Source organism: Cygnus olor, chromosome 11, assembly GCF_009769625.2.
Source record: "Cygnus olor isolate bCygOlo1 chromosome 11, bCygOlo1.pri.v2, whole genome shotgun sequence".
Classification (NCBI taxonomy): Eukaryota; Metazoa; Chordata; class Aves; order Anseriformes; family Anatidae; genus Cygnus; species Cygnus olor.
Window position 1 is genome coordinate 4,414,118 of NC_049179.1, and position 22,657 is coordinate 4,436,774.

At 38.3% G+C, this 22,657-nt stretch overlaps 2 protein-coding genes across 10 annotated transcripts in view; both read left to right on the top strand.

The window, feature by feature from the left end:
* RNF111 (ring finger protein 111) overlaps positions 1-14,093 on the top strand; it is a 53,205-nt gene extending 39,112 nt beyond the window's left edge. For 5 of the 9 annotated variants that reach the window (XM_040569617.1, XM_040569618.1, XM_040569621.1 and 2 more), the window contains exons 9-14: positions 925-1,050; positions 1,799-1,925; positions 7,765-7,857; positions 8,786-8,881; positions 10,434-10,561; positions 11,214-14,093. In XM_040569617.1, the coding sequence (XP_040425551.1) occupies positions 925-1,050; positions 1,799-1,925; positions 7,765-7,857; positions 8,786-8,881; positions 10,434-10,561; positions 11,214-11,331 (688 nt within the window). In that variant the 3' untranslated portion in view covers positions 11,332-14,093. The remainder of the gene's footprint in view (positions 1-924; positions 1,051-1,798; positions 1,926-7,764; positions 7,858-8,785; positions 8,882-10,433; positions 10,562-11,213) is intronic. The other 4 variants (XM_040569619.1, XM_040569620.1, XM_040569622.1 and 1 more) reach the window with 3 other exon arrangements.
* Positions 14,094-15,418: 1,325 nt separating this feature from the next.
* On the top strand, positions 15,419-22,508 carry CCNB2 (cyclin B2). Its single transcript, XM_040569549.1, has 9 exons — positions 15,419-15,601; positions 16,559-16,687; positions 16,768-16,881; positions 17,112-17,282; positions 17,356-17,514; positions 19,626-19,862; positions 21,064-21,204; positions 21,780-21,890; positions 22,215-22,508. Exons 1-9 carry the CDS (start codon positions 15,434-15,436, stop codon positions 22,314-22,316), a joined length of 1,332 nt encoding a protein of 443 aa, XP_040425483.1. The 5' UTR covers positions 15,419-15,433; the 3' UTR covers positions 22,317-22,508.
* Positions 22,509-22,657: the final 149 nt, after the last annotated feature.

Sequence of the window (22,657 nt, forward strand, 5' to 3'; positions counted from 1 at the left end):
GTTCTGCTGTGATAATTGTGTCCATGTTGGTATGTAACATTGCAGGAAACTAACACTTGTAACATAATTTATACAAGCTCAACAGATTTCTCTGGAGAAGCATCAATTTGCAGTGGTTAGAATAATATGCCATAAGTAACTTCCTATTTTTTTAGATGTATGTAGATTACAAAATGTCTTAATCTACTCTGTCTGGAAGTTTAAGGTGGGACTGAATGTGAAGGGAGTTTCCTACTCTTAGCAAAATCCAAGTCTCTAGGCTGAATAATAATAAAATAATTCTGCTTTGAATGCAACGGAAATAAAAACACTAACTTTTTTTTGGTAAGTGGACGATGGTAAAGTAGCAGAAATCAGCCAGCAGGTTTTTGTGAAGATTTTGTCAAAAACTGTAGTTCTGTACCAGCTGGCATGGAAGAAACTGTTCTCTTATTACTTGAGCTATGATGCAAACATGTTTCAAGGCAAATTACCTCCAATTAGTGTTCGTTTTCCCCTAATAGTTTCTGATGGTATAATTTCACTGGAAATAAACTAAGAGTCATTCACGGCAATGCTACAGACTACATCCTTAATCGTGACATGACCATTATGTGCACTTTCATTGCTTTTCTGTTCTGCAGTTTAAGATTAGGATTAAACAGTGTCAGTCCCTTGATTGTGTCTGTCAGGTGAAGACCAGATTGCGGTAGCTAACAGTGTTTGCAATATATCTCAGTATATTGCTATAAAGGCAACTAGATAGTCAGTTTCATGTTTGAGTATGAAATTCTAGCTTTAGACATAAGTTGAAATTAAAACAGCATGGGGAAATTTTCTTTTTAATTTTAACTCGTTCCAGTAATTCAGCCTGTAACATTGATAATGAATTTTACTTTCTCCACCCTAATAAATGTGTGGAATTAACTGTTGTTTTATTTTTAGACGTGCTCATGAGAGGCCTCCTCCGCATCCTCACAGAATGCACCCAAATTACGGTCATGGGCATCACATTCACGTGCCTCAGACAATGTCTTCCCATCCTCGACAAGCTCCAGAGAGGTCTGCCTGGTTAGTAATCAGATAACTATTTTAGTTCTTTGAGACTCAGTACAAAGGACCATAAGATGCGCTGATAATGCAGGCTGTTTTTTAAAAAAAAAATGCTGTGTGCACCTGTAATTTAAAATTGGTATATCTTGATTTGGCTTTGAAATGTTGCTTTTAGCACTCCATATATAAAGCATATTTCTAGTTTTTTATCCATTGATTTTTGAAAGGAGTTGAGGATCACTGACAGTAGGTAGTTATTTCAAGAACTGATTTTTTTAAATAGGCAAGTAAAATATTGCTGAAGACAATTCTTGTATTTGTTGTTTATAAAATAAGCTTGTAAATCAAATTCATACCTTATCTATTATCTCTTATGTATGTTTTAGCTTACTTAAAATTGTATCAGACCACTTGTGAAGATTAGGTTTAAGTTCTGCTATGTATTTAATATCTCAAAAAAATTACTTTTGAGCCATCAGAGAAGAGGTTCATGGGTTATGGCTTCTGTTCCCATAGTGTGTGAACTAGTCAACACAATAAATATGTAGTTGTCTCTACTGATTTATCGTACTGAATCTTCATAGCTTATTTAAAAGGTGCTTTTAGTTATGGTAGGATTAAGAAGATTTTCAGCAAAGTTTACATATATTTTAAAAAATAAGTGTTAAGATAGTGTTGCTGTGGTTTATGCTGTCCAAAACAGTGGAATTGTATCTAGGAGGCAAGATGTACCATTACTGTAATGCTGCTTTCATTCGTGTGACAGGGAGCTGGGAATTGAAGCTGGTGTGACTGCAGCTACTTACCCTCCAGGGCCCTTGCATCCTCACTTGGCCCACTACCACGCACCTCCTCGACTTCATCATTTGCAAATAGGGGCTCTTCCCCTAATGGTAAGGAGATGGCTTGTGAAAAATCACAAAATTGGTCATTGTAATTATTTTGTTTGTTAGGAAAATTATTTGGGGGATTACTGTATTTGATTAGGCATGTACACCTTGTTGTAAAAGGTATTGGTTTAACTGAAGAAGAAAATAATCCGGTGCTTTTATGTTGTTCCCAGATACAGAGCTACAAGAACAGACAGGCTCACGTCTAATGAGAAAAAATAGTTTAGGACACTAACATTTCTAACTTCAGCTCTTGTAAAATGAATCATATTTTAATTAAATTGTCATGTGCATTGCAATGCATTGACCCTCTGCATCTGATTTCTAAAACTTGTGTTCTTTAATGAGCTTTAGTTTGTTAAAGGTACCAGCTTTCTACCCAGTGCATAAGGATTGGCACTGGTGCTTCATTTAATTTTATGGTCCATATGTACAGCTGGAATTCTGTCTAGAGATTTGGTTGGTTTTGAATAATATTTGGTGTTCATCAACCTTATTCCATACGATAAAATACAGTTTTGTAGCATGAAGCGTTACAAGCAGAATGAAGTGTGAGGGTTAGTCCCTTACTGAACACAACTTTTTAAATCTACAGTAGAAAAACAAGGAGAATCTGCGTATCTTCTGACTTATACAGAATACTAGTTTTTGAAAGAATTTTTTGTATGGTTATGTAAAAATATTCTTAACTTTCTTTCAAGACAGAAATGTAGTTGAACTGAATATGCTTACCATTTCTGTGTGGGTATTCTGTATGGCTAATCTGTTTTTTTAGCCCTCTAAAAGCTAGACAAACTAATCAAATGGTGGCCTCGTCTAGTGACAGATGCTAAAACTGTAATTTAAAAAATCAACCTGCAAGTCTTGTCGATACAAGATTTCTGTATTAGAGGCCAGAAGTGACATCTAGAGATTGGATTATAAATTTATAACTAATACTGTAATAGCGGTCTCTTTGTAGTCTGTTCTTAAACTGCTTGATTCTTGCTACTTAACTAATGTAATAATCCTCAGGTATTTCCCTGATATCTGTAGGGTTGGCAATTCATTGTTGCACAGCTTTCATTGTTACCATATACTATTCAGAGCACTCTAAGAATTCAGTATTTTAGCATAGCCAATAAAATTATATAGCCTTATCCCTATGCATCATCTGTACAGATAATTTTTCTGCAGTCTTCAGTTAGGTTTCTGTTTTTACAAGTGGGCAAAAAATGTTTTTCACATTTCATGCAGTGTTCAGTAACAGGTAACATCAGTTGCTTTATGTTGTCTATGAGAAAGAGCCCTTTAATAAATAGGTCAGTGAACTGCAGTTGTATTAGGAGGCAGCAAGTCAAACGTGCCTATTTTATCTCACTATCAGGGCTAGTTAAGTCAATCATGAGACTTATTTCCACTGTTGCTGTGGAGCTTCTAGAAACTTGAGAGGTGAGCTCATCCTTGTGTTAATGTGTTGAGAAACTTACCTGTATTTTAACTTTCGCAGGGGTGTGCATACATCTAAAATGATACACGAGCAAGTAGTTGGGACCCCCTTTTACCCTGTTGTTAGCAGTAGAATGGAAAAAAACTGATAGAGAATATTTAGAAGTATTTGATGAATGTCTGATAAGATACTTTGGGGAGTCTTGCAAATAGCTGCTGTTAGTAACCGATATGTCAGATGAAGTAGGGTTCTTTAACTCTACAAAAACTTGTGCATGTGTTTGTGTAGGGCTATCTGATTGTTATAAGTCATTCATGAATCTCTGGATGAAGTGGAATTCAAGTTGTTTGTGTCAAGTTTTTGTACGCATTGTCCTGACAAGGCGTTTTGCAGTGTACAGACATCTGTAAGCAGTAATTCCTTGAAAGTTTAGGATCTGTTTTGAACCCTGCTGAAATCAGATCGAGTGTTAGGCTTTGAAGCAGTGGTGTTCTGAGTAATTTGAAATGTATGCAGATTACATGCACTAGAAGAACATAAAGACAGGTTAAAGCACTGCTAGCAGTTGTATACAGAATGGGCTCAAAGCCTTTTGATGGTTCTGCCCCTTCTATGGTGGTAATGAAAGCCAAAATTTTCTTTATTTACACATATGTGAGAATATAGGAGATTTGTCAGTAAAAATGACTACTGAACATGGAACAAATCTGTGAAGTTTATGAAAAATAAATATTTGAATCTTAACCAAAAGTGCCATTTTATTAAAGAACAACAGATGTGATTGCTTCTGTCACCAAGGTCTTTTCATTGTAACTTTAGGAATTGGGGCAGGGAAGGAGAGGCTGAACTATAGTTAGAGTCCCTCTGCTAAGGTTAGTTAATGTTATGAGGAGTGCTTTCTTTTTCAGAAAACAGGGTGTACTGAGTAGCAATTTGCAAGTTCATTAGTTGTATTCTTGATGCAGGTGTCATAAACTGATGTTCTGGTTTTTGTTTTTTTTAAAAAGTCTTTTAAAGTAACTTACACAGCAGCTCAACTGAATCATTTGTGTTTAATATGTTTTCCAAAAACAGTGAATTGCCTGGTAGGTAGTGTGCATTTTTTCTGTCTTTTTTGGAGTTACAAAAAACTCTTGGAAACTAATGTCTGATGTAAAGGGCATAATGGATTGTTAGGGCTAAAATGACATCAGTACTCTGATGTATCAATTTCAGATCTTAGTCAGATGCAGGTAATCTAATTTTCATCTAGTCTACTCAAACAGAGTTGCAATTTCAATCCTCAGCAAGACAAGATAAGGATGCATTAGCGGGTAGGAGTAGCATTCAGCAGCTCTGCCAGTCCAAATAGAAAAGGAGATTTTTTTTCCCCCACCCTCTTATTAGCTTGGTGGAGGCAATTTTCACTTGTTTAAGTGTTGCTTCAGGAGGAATCCTAGATTAAAAGCAGTTTAGAGAATTCTTCTTTCGTGCCTACCTAGACAAGGATTAGTCTACTTCCCTCCTTGAGTTAATGCAATTCCTTTGATCATTGTGACTCTGCCTTAGAATAGTGTGTGTTCCCATCGTTATTATTTCAGCACCTTGCATATGGTGAGGGGAAAAAAGCTTCTGTCAAAGTGATTTTTGTGATGGATTCCATTCTGCGCAAAGAGCTACTCAGCAAACTTGAACAATGTTTTTCAGAAGAATCAACTAAAGATCCATGTGTCACATAATGCAGCACCACATGAGAGACACAGGAGATATAGGCTGTATATGTTCCTCCGTAGTGTAGTTTAAGGTGTATGTTAGGTCTGAAATAGGTTTTAATTAACTGTAACAGATTTAACTGTGTTTTTCAAATAGGAAAAATGGAACTTTGTAATACAACTGATCGTTTTTTCTCCCATATAAACATGAATTCATGTTTGTTTGCTTTTTATTAGAATATGGACTATTGAAGAGCATTTATTTTATGTTCCCCTTTGGCACAGATAGGTCTTTAGCTATGCAACATATGTTAATTGTTCTTTCCCACAGTGTCTCTCCGAAAACTGCAAGTTTTCCTTGTTTGAATTTGGCTTATTTAAGACAATTGATCAGCTTTATTTTTTCGAGTATTGACATGGATTTAAGCAGTTAACTGGATAAGTATATTGTTAAGATCCTTAATGTGAACCGTTGAACGGAAGGTTGGGATGGGGCAGATAAATAGTATAATTCAATGGAAAAATCACTGGTGGCAGCTGAAAGGCAGAAGAACCCTGGAAATAAGGAAGGTGTTGAAAGCAGGATAGCAAGGAAAACTGTCTTGTAGGCTATTCCAAACTGTTTCAGAATGTTTGTATTGTAAGTGGTTCAGACTTGAGCTTGAACTTGAATTTTTGTTTTTGTTGGTAGTAGGAAACGTCATAAGGAAGTGCAAAACCAGAAACAAGTGATCCTTGTTCTACAGGAAACAGTTCTTGGCAAGTGTGTGCTAAACTTTGCAGATTTAGAGTATATTGCTTTAAATCATATATTATTGTTTGACTATATCCAAAAAAGTAAATTACTTAACATAGACTGGCATTAGCTGTCTTTCCTTTCTTTTGCAGTTTCAAAACTTACTGAAAGTGCACTACCATCTGTGCTTAACTTTCTTGAAGCTGTTTCAAGAGAGCAGAAATCTTCTCTTTGCAATTGGTGACAGTTAAATGGGTAGTAGTTAGGCTATTCTCTCTTGGGCATTATTGTTCTCTTGCCCATTGTTGCTTGTAGGCACAAATGTAATCAGTTAAAATTTTGCTGTGTTAGCATGCTACTTATTCTGCAGGCATAAAAACTAATTGGTTCTTACAAAGATGGCTGTTTCAAGATAGTGTTTTTACTTGGCCAGAAATGTAAGCTGCACTTCAAGAATATTCTATAAAAGAGCCTGTATGTGCCATGTTCAGATAGTTGTATAGAGGTGCTATGTTTCCCATCAGGCTAATGTGAAGGCACGTTTATTACTGTGAAAATATATCATGTCCCGCCCAGTGTTTCTGTTGTGTAAATTCAGTTGTTTGTTGCAATATGTGCTCTGAGAAATTCTTACTTGCTTTTGTGGTGGTGTTAGGTTTCTCAAATAGCTTCTAGTAGCAGAATTCACTCTAGTTGGGAGACCTGACTGGCTACATGTCACTCCAGTTGGTAAGCTCTGACCTTCGAGGCAATGTTAAGTGTAATTACTGCATGTGCTAGGGAAATAAAATTGTTTAGAAATTTTTGCTATTCATGTCAGCTTTTAGCTACCAGACTGGATTTGAAAAATATAGAAAGGTACTGTATTGGTCTGTTAACGTTATGTGAGTAACTTTGTATATATCTGTGGCTTTTTACGATGCATTAACTCAGTTTTACACCCTTATATATGTTAAGCATAGAAGCATTTGCTGGAAATCAAGGAAATCATACAAGTATCTGACTTAAAGGATAATATCTGAGATGTCTAATTTGTTGACGGACTCACAAGATGAATTTTGAGCTGTGACGTACAGCAGCAGGGGCATTGCTAGCTGACAGCACAGAAAGGAAGATAGCACTTCTAAAATACATTACGGTATTTCCAAATGAATTGCTTCTTACAGTCCTTACATCAGTGTACACTCTGTGTGTAAAGTAAATTAAATCTGCTGATCGTTTTGTTTTTTCACCTTTTTATTAAAAAATAAATAAATTGCTGCTGGTATGTTTCTGACTAAAAGGCAGCACCATTATTCACTTGTCTTGTGGGGGCCAAAATGCAACTAAGAAGCTCCGCTATGAAGGCAATCCTTTGTATTTTAACTACCTTTCTGCTCTTCTGTATGAAAGCACTAGTGTTTGAAGTGCCTGCAGGGTAGTAAATCTCTGAATGCTGGTAATTTGTTCACTGCTTGTATCTCTTGATATGCAAGGAAGTCAGTGGATGCTTGAATATATAGTGTATATAGAGATGTTTATGATGTTAGATGATCAGATTTATTCAAGTGTTACTTTTATCTGCCCCTAAATGTGAAGGATGTCTAAAGATGTTCAGTTTTCTTGGGTAAGGTAAGGAAAAACGAGTTTTTCTGGTAACTTCATGCATAGTCTTAGGGTGTTTGTTTACAAATACAGGTAGATATATAGGGTGTGTTTATACAAAGCAGGTTGAAACTTTGAGAGCTGGCAAGTGACACCAAGAAATAGGTAATGCAGATATGGAGAGTTGATAATAGAGGATCTAGTCTCACTTCTGTGTTGTTCCTGGTTATATTCAGAGAGCTCAGAGTGGTGATAAGCTGTCAGTTATAATTGCGTACTCAAGCTGAGGAGTATAAATAAGTGATTCAATAAAAGCAAAAGGATCTTAAATTTTACAAAGTGAACAGTAAAATTCTGGAACTGTTCTGAATAGGTTTAACTTAACATCTGCTGTTTGAATAGGTACCAGACATGGCGGGCTATCCTCACATCCGTTACATTTCATCGGGATTGGATGGAACATCATTCAGAGGCCCTTTCAGGGGCAATTTTGAGGTTTGTAATAGAATAAAACTAGATCAATGCCAAAATATGTCATGAGGGAATATGGGGAGGGTGTATGGTAGAGCTAGTTTTATATGTAGATGTAAAAGAATCATAAAGAAAATATCCTTAATTCACAGAATGTCATCACTGTCATGGACTGGGAATAGATGCTGAAAGCATCTTGAGTCAGTCAAGAAAAGGTGCCGTGGATAACATAGGTTTAGGTGGTTATTAACTGACAGTACATCTTGGTCTTCTCCTTCCCCTAAGTAGCATGTAATATTCACGTGTCTCTGAATATCTGTGCCAGAATCCTCCTAGTGAGGGTGAAACTTGGCAGCTTTGGTGCTGTCCTGTTTATTATGTAGTGCAGGAGTTAAAGCTGTTTTTGTTTTGTTTTTTTTAAAAAAATATATTAATAAAAAGTATCAGATGCAGAGAGTTAATGACCTAGTCCACTGAAAACATCTTCAGTGACATCTTATGTTTCTAGTAAACTCATTGCTGGAGAAAAAGAAATTGGTCATTGTATTTCATCTTAAGAAACGTCTCCCCTTGCCTCCAAGCCTTAATGACTGTTAGAGAGCAAATACTTTCCTGGTACATTTTAATTGCTTTTTCCTCACTAGAAACACAAGTATGTGTAAATATACTGATAAACATTCCTGGCTGGCAAGCAGTTTTTGATTCTCTCACTATTAAATGAGTGTTTCCCTGTAACTTAAAATACCAGGTAGTGTTGTGTTTAGGGGCTTTAGTTTGCTTTTTACATAAACCCATAACTTCTCCTATACACTATATCCTTTTTTGCTTTTCTTGCATTTGAATAAGTAGGGAATTAAAATTTGTCAATTTGCAAATGGGTTAGAATAAATATATTTTTTCAAGGTAGTTGAACTATCAGTTCTTATGCTGTTTATTCCTTGATATTTTTTAGGAGCTGATTCACTTGGAGGAACGATTAGGCAATGTAAATCGTGGAGCAACACAGGGAACTATAGAAAGATGCACATATCCCCATAAATACAAAAAGGTGAGGATTTTTAAATGGTGGGCTATTATATTTTCCCTAAAATGTAGTAATGTTTGTATTTAGCTTAAATCTGCTGAAATGTTGATTTCAAAGAGTGCATGTTTACCCTGTCTTGCAATTTCAAGGATTGTAAGCAAAGCATACAATCACACTTCCTTCATGAGGGCAATACAAAAAACGTGGTTTCTAAATAGAGATCATTTGTAATGTGATAAACAATGTTTTGGTATTCATATGTTTCTGAAACACAAACAGGTCAAAGCATAGCCTTATTTATTTTGTAGTGAATGCTTGCACATACAGATATCACCTTAAGATAAGGGTGGTGAAGAGTATTCCTGGTCTTCACAGACTAAAAACTAGAAACATGAAAATGTTCTTTCACAGACCAAGGGAAAAGGGAAAACAAACTACACCTTTCAAGCTTAATGGGCCAAAAAGTTTAAATACGTGGTTTTGTTGAGATTCATAGCCAAATTCATACGCACAGTTTTGCTTGGGATGCTTGGTAGGTCTGATCGGTCCCACGCTTTTCATTAGCATCATAAACCCACTATGAGGTGTTAATCTCTTCCTCCACCTAGATTTCCATTTCATTCTGTATTTCTTTTCCAGATCAGTCAGAACAATGTTCTTTTAATTGTGCATTTTGCATTGAAAACTGTATTTTGTAGAATACCTTAAGCAATGAGGGGGACAGGGAAGTAAGTGTTGTAAATGTAGATGGGAAGAAGAATGGGACAGCTGAAATTTTCAAGGTGGTTTCTTCAGTATTCAGAATAATTGAGCACTTAAGAGTGGAAACGTGCCTTCTCTCCTAAATGCCTCTGTTTGGGTAAGAAAGGAAATGGTAGGTTCAAATTTTGTTTCTTCCTGCATCCCAGCAGTGGCATTCAGATGCCATCTTCAGCCACATTACTTAATAATTTGTCCAGCAATTATGAATAGCCTTGTGAGCAATGAAATAGCTATTGGTAATAACTAAATAGTCAACAGGCTTCAGGGATAACTCATCAAGTACAGTAAGGCTTTATTTGAAGTTGAGTTGTAATAATTTGTTCACAACATTTACCAACTTGATACTTAAAATGTTAACCTTCACCATGATCACACTAGGAAGACGGTCAAGTTTTGAGTCTGGTACAGAATTTTCACAATTTACGTTCTCTCTCAATTGGTTTATTATACCATAATACAGAATCCCATCCACATTTATGTAGTGTTCTTTATCACTTGATAAATAATGACTTTAAGATATTGTGTGTATATTTTTTGTCTCATCGTGAATGAAATGAAGATACTTGCTTATAGGCCACAAATGAAGGGACTGGTTGCAACAATACTAAATACATATATTAACAGTCCAGTCACAAGAATTAAAGTTGAATTATCTTGTGATTTTTTGCTACAAGTGATAATTCTTCAATTGGTTCAAACACATTTGAATAAGTAATACTTAAGAATATGAAATGTTTTAAGAGAAATATGTGTTGAACTTGTATTAAAAACAGATTTTACTCAGTTTGTCAATAATGTCATCTCTACTAATAAGGTAACAACTGATTGGTTCTCACAGAGGAAACTGCACTGCAAGCAAGATGGGGAGGAAGGAACAGAAGAAGACACAGAGGAAAAGTGTACCATCTGCTTATCTATATTAGAGGAAGGTGAAGATGTCAGGTAAATAGTACCACTGAATATCATAATACTGTGCCAATATTCTGGATTTGAGACCATACTTGGATATGTTTTGCTACTCTTTGCAACACTACCTTGTTTAACTTTTACAGTTAATCATTCTGTCCTTGTAACCATTGTGTAAAACAAGCTTTAATGGGAAGCACTTGTTGTTCATTCTGTGTTGTCTTTGGGTAGGATGTAGGTTCTTTTCTTCTGGTCTTCCTTAAGTTGACTGTCTATCTTTTAACACAAGACCAAGATGATACCATTTAAAAAAAAAAGTTAGGGTATGGATGATAGTACTTCATTCAAATCATACTGTGCTTTCTGCTTTTGTATCTTGTGTAAGGAGTTAATCAGGTGAATTCCAGATTGTTAATTTCAACTTTTTTGGAGTAATAATGTTATTTAAGCTGTGTAACAGGTTTAAATTGTCCTAACACATTAGGAGCAACCTGGTACTTAACTTCATTGCCCATTCTTCTTGGAACTAGACAAAATGCAAGTCAACTGGAAAGGCTAGTGAAACTTGTGGAAAAACATACACATACAGAAAGAATACAGCGAGGTCCACATTGCCATTTTTTCAATGGCTATGTTGATATGAAAATGCTGTATTATCACTAATGCATTTTTTCTGTTTTGTTGACAGGCGACTTCCATGTATGCACCTTTTCCACCAAGTATGTGTAGATCAGTGGCTGATTACTAACAAGAAGTGCCCCATTTGTAGAGTGGACATTGAGGCTCAACTGCCAAGTGAAAGTTGACACCATTTTCCAGAACTATTGTCCTCCTTCTTGCTCCCTCTCATCCTTCCTGGTACTGCAGTCAACCAAAGATGGCATGACTTACCTGCGCAGATTTGGAAGCATTGAACCTAGAGTGCTGGCTCTGCTATATGGTACAACTAATGCTAGACCTACAGTTTATGTAGAAGACAGTTGAGTTTCAGTATATTTATAAAATTTTTTTAGGTTTTACATTTTTCTTTGATTCATTACTGTATTTTTGCATGGTTCTTTGTATTGCATTTGTTTGCACATATTATGGGCTTTGTGACCCCAAACTTGCAGGCAAGATTAGCTGCTTTAGTAAGTAGAACTGTGTGGTCTCTTTTTTGGTTTGTTTTACATAGTATCGAGCTTTGAAAGTATGATTTCACTCATTACTAACCTCGAATTCCTTAATTTAATCAATCATATATTTTAGTTTAATGTATAAAGATCATCTAGAAGAAGATAATATTATGTATTGAGACATTCCTTAATTAGGAAAAAATGGCTGCTGTATATTTACAATATCAGTTCTGAGTCAAATAACATCCTTAATAGTGGGAACAGAATATGAACTATATTCAGTTTGACTGATACATATAGCATACTCATCACCAGAGTTTTTGTCTGATCATATTTTTGTGTTTGTTTGAAGATTTCAGCACAATGCAGATATATTTGAATGTCAATATTAAACATTTAGACTGCTGTTCAGATTGTATTTATCACTTTCTTCCTATGTCTAGAAATTTGAATCCCTAACTTAATATTTGCTGCTGTGAAACAGCTCTCTAGTGAACACTAAATGTTGATTTCAGTTAGCTGGATTGTAGATACTTGCAAATTGAAAGAATTATTAGGGAAATGGAAAAATAGCTTAGAATCTTTGTTTGGTCTTCTAACTTAAGTTGAAGTATCTGCGCACATCAAGGTGGTTTGTTTTTTTAATATAAAAACAATTCAGTCAGGATTTAGAGCTGCAGGGGTTTTGTTTCTTGTTTTTTGGTGTTTTTTTGACAGATATACATGCATTCGTAGAACTTCTAAAGGTTCCAGGCTTGTCTTGGGATTTTTATTAGTTTTCAAGTTAATAAAATTAGCAAAATTCAGCTGTCTCTTGTTTTATTTTTCATTAGTAAATTGAAAGCCTGTAAATTTCTGTAGAAACTGAGACAAATTATGTGGTTACCTAGTTTTGCCTTGATCATAGATTCCTTCTATAAATTACCAACAGTCCATCACTGATTGAAATATTTTCTATAGTTAAGATTTGCTGCATAATATAGTGTATAGAATTAAGTTATAATGTACTAACATTTTGCCTTTGGAGGAGGTTTTAATCCACATCAGGTCTCAAGTTGCTCATCAACATTGTTTCACATATAATAGATTATAGTTTATTTAAATGTGCTCAACAGTTGCTGAAAATTGCAAAAACATTGAGACAGTATTACTGTCACATTGGAAAAGATGTTCCTAGGGGATCATATATGAACATGTCAATAAGCTTGCATTAAGCTACCTGCTTTGTAAGTGGATTGAATAATAAATACCTTCAGTTTCTCTTGTCTTTGTCTTTCATAATCAGATTAAGTGTAAAACAGTTTACAGTAAACCTAGAAAACAAAATGTTATGTTTACACTAAAAAAGTGATCCATTTATAAATATTACCTTATCTAATTTAATGCCTGTTTTTTGTCTGGTTAAAGCTGCTTCCCCGTTTGTCCTCTAATTTGTTAGGAGTAGCATTTCCCAAAGCAGTGTCTATTGCTGGCAACAAACTTAACACCTCTGGCACTGAGGCATTAAGTGGGGAGAAATTTTTTTCCAGCATGTGTGATAAATGAACGTTCTCAAGCTTAATTGCATTGCTAAAACTGAACTTAAAACCACTTTGTGTTTGTACAATGGGGGATATGGGAGAGAGGCAACATGATTTGATTGCTTCAAAACCTGGCATGGTTTTATGCTAAACCTTCTTGAATATTATGGCTATAGGAAACAAAGTGAGTGTGAGGTTGAAGCAACATTGTTTTTTTTAAAAAAGTGACTGGGAAGGACTGAACAGGAGACGCTTCCTATTCTTCAGTGACTGTTGAAAAGGAGGGAAGTTAGTTGACCACTGATGCTTGAAGTTTGACAATAATCACTTTAAAAAGGTTTCCAAGAAGGTACTTGAGAGACTTGGGGCAAAAAAACAACAACCAGGGCCTGTGAAATAAATGAGACCCTAGGTATGTGATGTAACCTCTTTTGGATTTCTTAAAAGACAAAGAAGCACAGGTTTGGGGGATTTTTTTAGGGATTCTCTTATGCACCTAGTCTGGGTGCCTGGTACTAGAGGTATTTTAGTGGCCCACGCGTTGACTTGTTTTATAACTGCTACTGATATTGTCTTGCTCTTAAATGTATGCATAACATTGTAATGTGATGTTGAACACTTAAGTATTTGCCAGGAATCACAGTGTTCTGATCTGATATGCTATTGCAGGGGCTAATAAAGCTGCAGCCTATTTCTATTCCAGAAAGTTGTGACTTAACCATAATTTAAGGGAAGGAAAATGAATAGGCTTTTTGATTTTGAATATTTCCACCACTTACTGTGCTTTACATGCTTAGATGCATTGCCTTAAGTTTTCTGCAGCATCTTTGACTTTGAAGATAAGATTCTCAACAGTATGCATTAAATTACTTTTCATATAAAGTTCCATTGTCAAAAATCCTTTTGTATGCAATAAATAAAATGTTAGACTGGTATCATTCAAGATCCGTTTCTTATGCAAGTTTTTTTTCCTTCTGCCGTCCTTACTTTGCCTTTATAAGTCCTGATCTGTAAAAATTCTCTTGTATGTGTATTCTTAAGGTACTGACAAGGAAAAATTCTCTCAGTGAAGGATCAACCAACACTTAGCTGCAGTTCAATGTGATAATAAACAGTGTGTCATTTAGCTGGAATTTAGGAATTCAAGAAGACCGATCTTACAAAGGCTATCAAAATGCTAATGTGTGCATGTGAATAAACAAAGCCAGTCAGTTTTGGGAGATTGTTAAGCAATTATTGTAAATAGACTCTTCTGTCTTGTTTTAGGCAACTACTCTAGTATCAAAATTCCTGAATCTCAGGAGCATGGTACAAAATGAATTTAAGAAAACTGAAAATTGCATCCTAAATACATATATATTATTGCTCTTTTGCAATTCAAGTGACTTGTGCCACTTATATCTTCAGTGTGTACAGGCTCCAAATTTAGAGCTTTGGAGGCTTTTACTGAATCTTCAGTACTGGTATGTTTTAAAATACCACAAGCAAGGTAAGACTTATATATTTAAAAAAAAAAAAACTAAATGTAATAGAACAATGTTGAAATGGGGAAGGTGAAGTGGGGAATTAGCAGCAACAGCAGTTGAGCAGTCTTAAGTTTTTTTTCAGGGGGAGGGATTTCTTGCTTATTTTTAGATAGTTTACTTGCAGGAGGAAATGCAAGAGCCACACACCAGTGCTCGTTGTGTAGAAGTGCTTGCTTTAGTAAGCTATAGTGAAAATCCTTTCATTATTTTTTAGCCCTTTCTTTAATGAGAGGGGATGGGGGGAGGGAAGCCCTCCCCAGGTAGGAGGATCTTCCTGCAGAGCACTGCCCTGCTGTCCTATTTCCACTAGTACTAACTAGTTGCTTTTTGCTTCTTTGTTTGAGCTCTGATGCGTTCAGCCATGCGTGGGGCTGGCTCCGGGGCGCCGGGCCGCAGCCTGGCCCTGGTGCGGTGCAGGAGGGAGGAAGGCGGGCCGAGCTGCAGGCTCTCCTGGAAGCCAGTTTGATGGAACGTGGCTGGACGCCGCCTGGTCAGCAGAGTTAGCAGCTTAAGCTAAAGTAGATCATAATTCTCCTCGAGGCTCAGTTAGGGTAACGCACAGACCGCCCCGGCGGCTGCGCTGCCCGCACACCTTAGCGCGGGGGTAACGCGGGGCGCCCCAGCCCCGCCCCTCAGCGCCGGGCGCCTCGCGCGCGACTATGTGGGGCGCGAGCCCCGCCCCCTCTGGAAGCGCCGGACGCGATTGAAACCGTTTCCTCTTTGGGCGGGGCCTCGAGGGGCGGGCCAATGGAGCGCGTGCATCGTATGAAGCTGCCCAATAGGAGCGCGGGAGAGAGTTTAAAGGGGAGCAGCGGCGACGTGAGGCAGCAGTTGGGGTCTCTGTTTGCGGGGAGTCGCGCGGGTGGTAGCGGCCTCCCACATCTCCGTACCATGGCCGTAACGCGCCGCGCAGCCGTGAGTGCCGCTGGGCCGGGGGGCAGCCGGGCCCCGTTGTGAGGCGCCCAGCGAGCTCCCGGCAGCCGCAGGAGCGCGGGGCCCGCGGGCGGCGGTCGGGCGGGCGGGCAGGGCCTGGGGCTCCCAGCGCCGCGTGCCCTTGGGAGGGGGGAGCGGGGAGCGGCAGCCTGCGAGGGGGGGGGTGGGGGGGGGGGGGGGGGGGGTCGCGGGCGCCTGCCCTGGCGGTTCCTCAGGTCGCACCTGGTCCCGGCCACCCGGTGCGCCAGGTGCCCGCCCCCGGCCTCACGCTGCTAACGAGGGGCAGGGGTGGGCATGGCGGGGGGAAATGCAGGCTGCTCAACGGCGAGGTGAGGGAAAGAAACGAAAAAACAGATTTTTTTTTCTGGAATAATTCTGTAAAAGTTAAAAACTTCATTAGCAGCTCTTGAAAAGTAGTGTGTGTTTGGTGTTTTTTTTGTTGTTGTTTTTGTTTTCTCCCCACGGTAAACAGTGGACGCTTATCTCCATCTATATAGCAATTTTTGTTACATGGAGCGGAATTGGGGGAATGGTTGGAACAGATGATCTTGGAGGTCTTTTCCAACCTTTACAATTCTGTGAACAAAAAGTGCCTTGCTCATCTTCGTGGAATTACTGCTCTAGTTACTGAGTGGGGAAATACAGTAGATAGCTAGGTGGCAGGTAAGCGCTCTACCTAACTAAATGGAATTAAAAGGCTGTAAGGAAGACTGAGATGGGGTGTGTTTTTCATGGTACTCTCTGTAATTTGTGTGCTTGAGACTTCTTCCCTGAGCCCATGCGAATGTGTAGGAAATAAAAACTACTGCATTTGGTAGTAGATGGCATACATAGAGGTATACCAGTACAGTGGTGGTAAGTGCTATAAACATAGTCAGGTATCTGAAAATTAAATGAAGTTAGTCTCTGACTTTTAAACTAAATTTTTATTTTTTTTAGGTCACCAGGGGGTTGGAGAATGCTGTGACTGAACTTAATGGTAAAGCCAAAAGCCAAGTGACTGCTAAAAGGGCTGCTTTGGAAGAAATAGGAAACAAAGTTACAACAAGAGGAACGCGTGTAACTAAGGTAAAATAACGTTTGAAATCTATTGATAAGGAAAAGATGCATAACTAGCTCTGTACTAATAATCGTTGATTTCACTATAGAAAACAGACTGCTTCAAATCATCCGTAAAGCCTAGTAAGATGACGAATACAATTATACTGCCTAAACCTCCAGCTGCTGTGAAACCAGTGCTCAAAGAAACTACTGTTCCAAAGGTAGGAAGTTATGATGCTAATGTGCTTCTTAGTCTCAGCTCTGTAAGTGAGAGTGCTAACATCAAATTTTATTTGTAGATGTATCCCATTGCCATACTGAAAAAGCAAAACCTTTGTACTGGGGTTTTGGTCTTTTATCTCAAGGAATTGTTACATTAGTAACTTGAAAAATGTGGGGATAAAAGAACATTGCCGCTTTGTAGTTACGTAAGCACTGACCTGTTCCTTAGGTTCTGTCTCCTGTCCCTATGGATGTGTCTATGCAAGAAGAGGATTTGTGCCAAGCCTTCTCTGATGTGTTGCTCAACAATGTAGAAGACATCGATGCGGAGGACTGTGGGAATCCCCAGCTCTGTAGTGACTATGTAAAGGATATCTATCTGTATCTGAGACAGCTTGAGGTATGACATACTGAATCTGTGCTGCTGCAGCGTAGTGTTTATCTTGTTGCTCATGCAGCTCTTTCTCCAACAGCTGCAGCAGTTGGTGCGCCCACGTTACCTCGATGGGAAGACAATCAATGGGCGTATGCGTGCAATTTTAGTTGACTGGCTTGTCCAGGTCCACTCAAGATTCCAGCTTCTGCAGGAAACACTGTACATGTGTGTTGCAATTATGGACCGCTTCTTACAAGTAAGTCTACAATGTTTATCAACATGTTTGGATTACATGATCTGTTCAGTGACTGGAGATTAGTCAGACTTGTTAGTGTCACTGATAAGCACCAGCCTCAGGCAACAGGGAGATGAACAGCTTGTTCTTCTATCCCCTGTACAAATGTTGTGGATGGGGGTCTGCAAGCTTGATAAGAGAGCTTGCTGAATGAGGGAGTCCTCTGTTGGTGGGATGGCCCTGTTCTTGTGACATAACAGAATCTTGAGGGCTACAGTGCTGGAGTGAAAACTTTTGCTTCGTTATGTGTAAAATGAACACTAAAGTTAACGCCCCTGGATATGATAATGAGCTTAATGAGGTACATCCTAAACATATTACTACTGTAGTACTAAACTTTTCACCCAAATTGTGCTAAACATCACACCTGAGATGGAACAGTTAAAGAAAAAGTTTGTGTTAGGGGGAAAAAAAAAGTTATAGTGAGGAAGAAAGAAGAGCTTGGGGAAGAAAGAAGAAATTGGAAACCTAGAAGAGGCAGTTGATGGACTAGGCTCCTTCTCCTCTGCCAAGACAGGGACACCTTGGTAAGATCTGTGCCTTCACCTTTTGGTGAGGGATAGCGTTTTGCTAGCACTATTACATGTTAGTGCTATTGCAGTAAGTGTATTTATTCAATGGCAATTCCAAATCTGTCATATCTGTCACCTTATTAAGTACATTCAACTTTGTGAAACTCTCTCAGTGAAAGCCCTTGGCAGGGCTGTGAAACAAGCAAACATTTGACTCTGTTCACTTTAATGCGACAGTAAAATTGGTGTACTCAGCAGGATTGCCATGGGTAAACTGCTGCAAAAATCTTAAGTGCTCACCATCCAGAGCAGGAATAGAATGGGCCCAAAAAACATGGAAAGATGAGGACAAAGTGACAGAGCGAGTAAAACAATCATGGAATCATTTAGGTTGGAAAAGACCTCTAAGATCATCTACTCCAGCCTTTAACCTAGCACTGCCAGGTCCACCATGTCACTAAGCTTTACATCTACATGTTTTTTGAAGACCTCCAGGGATGGTTACTCAATTACTTCCCTAGGCTTCACAATTCTTTCAGTGAAGAAACCTTTCCTAATGTCCAACCTAAACTTCCCCTGGTGAAGCTTAAGGCCATTTTACTCATTTTATCACTCGGTGCTTGGGAGAAGGGGTCAATCCCCACCTTGCTATAGCCTCCTTTAAGGTAGTTGTAGAGCACCATAAGGTCTTTCTGAGCCTCCTTTTCTCCAGGCTAAACAAACATAGCTCCCTCAGCCACTCCTCATAAGATTTGTTCAGTGGAAGTGAGCAAAGATTTTTGAAAGGTAAAGGAATTATTTGTCCAGTATTGGGGGCTTGCTTGTCCTGTGTGCAAAAGCAAATTAAAGAATCTCCTCCCCCTGAAAGAACTGTGGATGCGGAATGTGCTGCATTAGAATCAGAAAATGAAGTGCTGAAAACATCACTGTCCTTTGGAAAGGAAAACCAAGAGAAACTAGGGACAGAAATTAGGGAACTTAAAATGCTATTGGTCTCAGCTGAAAGGCGAGGAAAAACAACTACAGGAAGAATTTGATCTCTTACTAAATCATGCTATCCTTGGTCTCTGCTAAACAAATCTGCAAATTAATACACTGTGCAAATCCTGAGACATGGGATGGACATTGGTATGGTAATAATACTAACAATTGGTGGGATCTTACCCCAGAACCAGTACGTACATGACCGTTAATCAAAACTGAAATTGCAAATGATAGAGATAAGTGTTCATACTACAGTATGAACCATCCCATGGTCTCTAGCTGAATTAGCGAAGTTGCAGAAAAAGTACAAGACAATAACTATCCTTTTAAAGGAGTTTGATTAATCCTAAGAAGTCTGCTGCTCTTCATGTAAGAGTTCTGTAACACATCATCTTAACTCCAAAGCTGTGATGCTCTGAGCTTGTCATTATGGGGATACTTCCGACTCAAAGGTAGAAAATTTCTTTTATGTCTTTAAGAATAAACACTGACATAGTGGCATTTAAGCTGATGAATTTGAATCTGTGTCTAGAGTTCGATATTTTGGGTCTTACTTTTCAAATTCCTATATTGCAGACTCATTCAGTACCTCGTAAGAGACTTCAGTTGGTGGGTGTAACAGCGCTGCTTCTAGCTTCAAAATACGAAGAGATGTTCTCTCCTGATATAGCAGACTTTGTTTACATTACTGACAATGCTTACACTGGTGCTGAAGTTAGAGAAATGGAGATGACGATTCTTAAAGAGTTGAACTTCGATTTGGGGCGGCCTCTTCCACTTCATTTCTTAAGAAGAGCATCAAAAGCTGGAGAGGTGGGTACTTGTCCTGATTGCCTAGAACCTTCCTGTGTATATATCATAGAACGGTTGAGGTTGGAAGGGAACTTTGGAGGTCATTTGGTCCAACCCCCCTGCTTAAGCAGGGACATTTAGAGCTGCTTACCCAGGACTACGTCCAGGCAGCTTTTGAACATCCCCAAGAAGGGAGACTCCATAACCTCTGGGCAATGTGTTCCAGTTCCATCGCGTGCACTGTAAAGAAGAGCTTCCTGCTGTTCACACGGAACCTCCTGTGTTCCAGTTTGTGCCCATTGCCTCTCGTGCTGGCATTTGGCAATGCTGACCCTGTCCCCATCCTCATTGCACCCTCCCTTCAGGTATTGATAAATACTGATATGAACACCCCTGACAGTCAAGATGGTGTAAAGACAATCATTATTGCTTTGGGCATTATCATCTTACTTGCTTTGTGCTATGTCAGAGAATGTTCAGTTATGAAACTCCAGGCAGAGGAATAAGACCTCACACTGTGGCAGCCAGTAGTGGTTTCATTTTTGTATTTACCGGGGCCTGTGTTCAGTCTTAATTGCAGTGAGTTTACTGTTACAGTAAACTGAACACACCTAGAGCAGAGCCCCAGTTTTCAGAGTAGCCTCTTGTCTGGTAATCAGGGTGTTTCTCATAAAAGGCAAGCAATATCAGTTCTTCATGATTCTTGGATGCAAATGCTGTATTATCTTAAGAATCAAAAGGTAAGCTTTCTGTTTGAGCTGAGTCTTCACAATTAGGAGGCTCAAACTTAAGTAATCTGCCTGCATTTGAAGTGGGCTTCATTTACTTTAACAGACCACTAAGTAGTTCTTGAAGTTAGCTGATGCCTTAATGAAGATCTACTTAACTTATTTTTATTAACTTATATTTCCCCCCACCTAATAGTGTATTACAGAGGGAGAACTTGTAGTGCTTAGCTGGGCACAGCAGTGCCTGATGCTGCTGTTTTTCTGTTAAAATCTCTCACTTGTCTGTGTCTAAATGCCAAATGGCTGCTAGACTACACTGGTTTGGAATTTTGAGGTAACTGCTAATTAATATGGTCCTTAGGGCTTAATAAAGATCTTCTTGGCAAAACAAGATTAGTCAACTTATTTGTAAGTTAATTAATAGAATAAACAACTCTGAAGTATCTTGATGAGGTGAAGTGAAACTGTGTATTAACAAACTCTCAATCTGATAGGCTGATGCTGAGCAACATACACTAGCAAAATACCTGATGGAATTGACATTGATAGACTATGACATGGTGCACCATCATCCTTCAGAGATTGCAGCAGCTGCGTTATGCTTGTCTCAAAAGATTCTGGGACAGAACAAATGGGTAAGTGTTTTAATCAAACACATTGCGAGGTTTTTTCCTCCAGTCAATGGAATTGAACTGTTAAAACCACTACTGAAGGAAATTGTGTTTAGGTCAGTAATAATGCAAGGGATCAAATGCTATTAGGACAGGCTGATGCACAGCTGAAGGTAGAATATAGAACATGCCATTAAAAACAAAACTTTTTTTCTATATGAACACCATTATACAATGGGATTTTTCCCATGGAAATGTTGAGTTACAGAAGACTACACTCTAAGTAGCTCAGGTAGAATAATGAAACCATGGACTGTGAATAGCGAATAGTAAATTGTAAATCAGCTACTGGTTCCTCTTGCAAGGGTTGTTTCTTTTGTTTTCCATGCAGTACCAAAACATGATTCTTGGTATTTATGCGTCCAGATTTCACTGCACACTAGATACGATTCTGAATCTGTCTTCTAAACTGACAGTACTACAACTTCTAGCACTCAAAGTTAGTAGCTGAAGCTTGGGGCGCTGGATACCTGAAGTGATTGTGCTGTAAGCAGAATCCCCACTTTGTAAATCTTAAATTTCTTACTGTTATGCTTTAGGGTACAAAGCAGCAGTACTACACTGGGTATGCAGAAGACAGTCTTGTGATGACTATGAAACATATGGCCAAGAATGTGGTTAAAGTAAATGAGAACTTAACAAAATACACTGTAAGTATAACTACTTAAACTTTCTAATGTTTTAGAAATACCTTTGCTGCATATTGTGACTCCTTAGATAAATGTTCTGTGTATGTTACCTTAAAGTATATGCTATTTAGACAAGCCTGTGAAAAAATATTCCGTCAGTACTATCAATTACAAAACATTATAAGTATCAGTACTAACAATTACCGAACATTTTAAATAAAACTGTGCTCTTGCTATTCTGTATGCTGGTTCACTTCTAACCTTTTGTTTTCAAAATAGACTAATTGAACAAAGTAAGGATTGTGTGTGTAGATCTTCTGTAACATTATTCCTCTGCCTCTGCAGGCTATAAAGAACAAGTATGCGAGTAGCAAACTCCTGAGGATCAGCACAATCCCTCAACTGAACAGCAAGACAATCAAGGACCTAGCATCATCACTCCTATGATAACCCTAGACAGATGTATCTGATGATATGCACTTTGTCCTTAGTTGTCTATTGAGGCAAAGCTACTGCTCTCTGTAAATAGCATTCCAGCCTTATCACAGACGTTTCAGACCCTCTGAAGGTGAAATTTTAAACTTGCTTTGTAATACAACTGTATGCTCAGAAATAAAGCTCTTTTCTTTAAAAAAAAAATATATATATATAACCCCCCCCCCGCAACTGTGAATCTTTAAGGCAATATCTAGAAGTGCCTGCAATTTGATGCTGAATTAGGACATTTGACAAAGTAGGTGACTGATACAATTTGCAGTTAGATATGTGTAGTTTCTGTGGTTGTTCGG